Source organism: Coregonus lavaretus (assembly GCF_964263955.1).
Source record: "Coregonus lavaretus genome assembly, contig: HAP1_SCAFFOLD_3565, whole genome shotgun sequence".
Classification (NCBI taxonomy): domain Eukaryota; kingdom Metazoa; phylum Chordata; class Actinopteri; order Salmoniformes; family Salmonidae; genus Coregonus; species Coregonus lavaretus.
Window position 1 is genome coordinate 1 of NW_028159253.1, and position 2,500 is coordinate 2,500.

General features: G+C 41.0%; 1 protein-coding gene across 1 annotated transcript in view; it reads left to right on the top strand.

Annotated features, from left to right (window-relative positions):
- Positions 1-7: 7 nt before the first annotated feature.
- LOC311123112 (amyloid-beta A4 precursor protein-binding family A member 1-like) overlaps positions 8-2,500 on the top strand; it is a gene marked incomplete at both ends in the record, with an annotated part of 22,846 nt that continues 20,353 nt past the window's right edge. The window contains one exon of the mRNA XM_084197389.1: positions 8-43. Within this exon, the coding sequence (XP_084053515.1) occupies positions 8-43 (36 nt within the window). The remainder of the gene's footprint in view (positions 44-2,500) is intronic.

Consider the following 2,500-nt stretch of genomic DNA (forward strand, 5'->3'; position numbering starts at 1 on the left):
TGTCCGCATGATGCAGGCCCAGGAGGCCGTCAGCCACATCAAGGTGAGGAGAGACACAGATCTCATCTACAATACACAGCTCTATACTGTAGACCAGACACAGATCTCATCTACAATACCCAGCTCTATACTATAGAATGTATAGAACACCCGGAGGCCGTCAGCCACATCTAGGTGAGGAGAGAGAAAGATTCTATTTTTTATTCTTTCATGATGTGGTTGAACATGTTGGGTTGACCCTAGTGGACAGTAGGCAGTACAAATTATTGTCTTACAAAGGAACTTCTGGATAGAGTCCCACCTGTACTTATACTGCACTATGTTTTTCTAACTGGTCATGGGTAATATCTATCTAGTTTAATACTGTCTAATATTAATTACTGCTTTATGAACGTCTCAATCGCAAGTGATCTAATAGTTGTGGGAGAGATATGTACAGGGGTCAAGATCTAACATCAGTACATTGCTACCTATGACAGTGTCACTTCTCCTCACTCACTTCCTGTCACATGACCTGGCACTTCCTAACATCTTCCTGGTTTATCAGCCCTCCACCTCCCGACACACTTCCAGACCATAGCAAATACCGTAGTGACTCAGCATTTTACAGCCTTCCTGATCAAAATGCACTGAGCTGTAGTTTATACTGTAGTCTATACTGTAGTCTATACTGTAGTCTATACTGTAGTCCTGTAGTCTATACTGTAGTCTATACTGTAGTCTATACTGTAGTCTATAGTGTAGTCTATACTGTAGTCCTGTAGTCTATACTGTAGTCTATACTGTAGTATATACTGTAGTCTATACTGTAGTCTATACTGTAGTCCATACTGTAGTCTATACTGTAGTCCATACTGTAGTCTATACCAGTGGCGGCTCCTGAAAAAATTCTCAGGGGGGGCAATTTTTCTGATGATTTAGGTGACCTACACACATTTTAAAAAAGATATGTCCAGCAACAACATGAAGACAGGGGCAGCATATAAGTCAATACTGATATACACATTACTTGCTTCAAAAAGGCCTCATGGTTGAATTGGAAATATGTGCACCTGAGCATAATTCACAACAAGCAAGCAGGAGCTTTTGATAGAGGCTACTGAAAACATTGATGCAAGTTATTGGTAATAAGAAATTTTTATAGACTTCCATATTCTGCCCTCTTGTATAGATTTGTGAAAATGAACAGTGATAGACATTTTGCCTGAAAACAGAATTTGAAAATAATTTCTAGAAAAGGTAAACACCGCTATCTGTATGGCTTTGTAAAAATGAACAACCATATTCTGGCCAATTGTATAGATTTGTAAATATGAACAACCATATATATTCTGGCCAATTGTATAGATTTGTAAAAATGAACATGAACAGATTTTTTTTTTTTTTTTTTTTTTTTAAATGAAAAATAACTATTTTAAACAACATCAACTGTGAACTGATTTGGGCGTGTGTGTGTTAAAGAGACAGACAGGGAGGGACAAAGAGAGAGAGAGGCTACATTACTTGTACTTAAACTGTTCTAGCTTGCTGCATGATCAAATTCAGCTGATGCGCATAGCAATGCACGTAATGGGCATTCTTGAAATGCTCACGCACCTTTTGCTACACACCAGCCTTCTCTCCCCTCGTCACACTGGCTCCATCGTAAGCTTGCGCAATGAGTTTGACTTTCTCGTCGTCGGCAAAAAGACCGTTCAGTCTCTCCAAAAGCACACTGGCGATTGAGACTGAGGTTGATTCCGAGATGGGAAGGAACTCAAAAAAGCGCTCCTGCACTTTGTGGTTGCTATCTATGTACCTCAGCACAAGCACCAGCTGTGTCTGTGTAGAAACGTCCGTGGTCTCGTCAGCTTGGATAGCTACGAAGTTCGCCGACTTCACCTCCTCCACAATATGTTCCCTCATGACCGCTAGCATACACTCCAGTAGCTCGTTTTGAATGGTCTTTGATGTGCCCTTGAAAACTTTAGCATTTTTAAGATGGTCATCAAACACCTCATCTAATTGTGCCACAAAGTTGACAAGTCCAAGAAAAATACCAGGGTTGGTGGAGCCCTCAGTTTCATCTTTGCCTCGCAAAGCTAGCCATCTTGACAGTTGTACGTGAATTGATTGACGCTGCTACACGCTCTTTTCTTAGTTATGTTCATGGTTACTTATGTTACGTATGACGAAAGCGCGTAAGTGCAAGCCCTCCCGGAAACCATAGAGATTGTATTGAAAGCTCTGATATTTGAAAAAAAAAAGATTTTACATGATAGTCTATGAGAGACTCCTGGGCGATTTTCAACCTGACTGAAATCGCCCCAAAAGGGGCGGGGCCATTTGAAGCACGACTTTAGCCTGATTGGACATTTAGTGGCAGATCAGACGTCTAGATTAGAACACTGATAACTACTGTTGCCGTGATATAATTGATTAGAAAAGAAATCCCTTCCTTTTCCCGTTTGGCAGTGCGTCGCCCATATCGCCCTAATGAACACACCGCCCCTGGTCTATA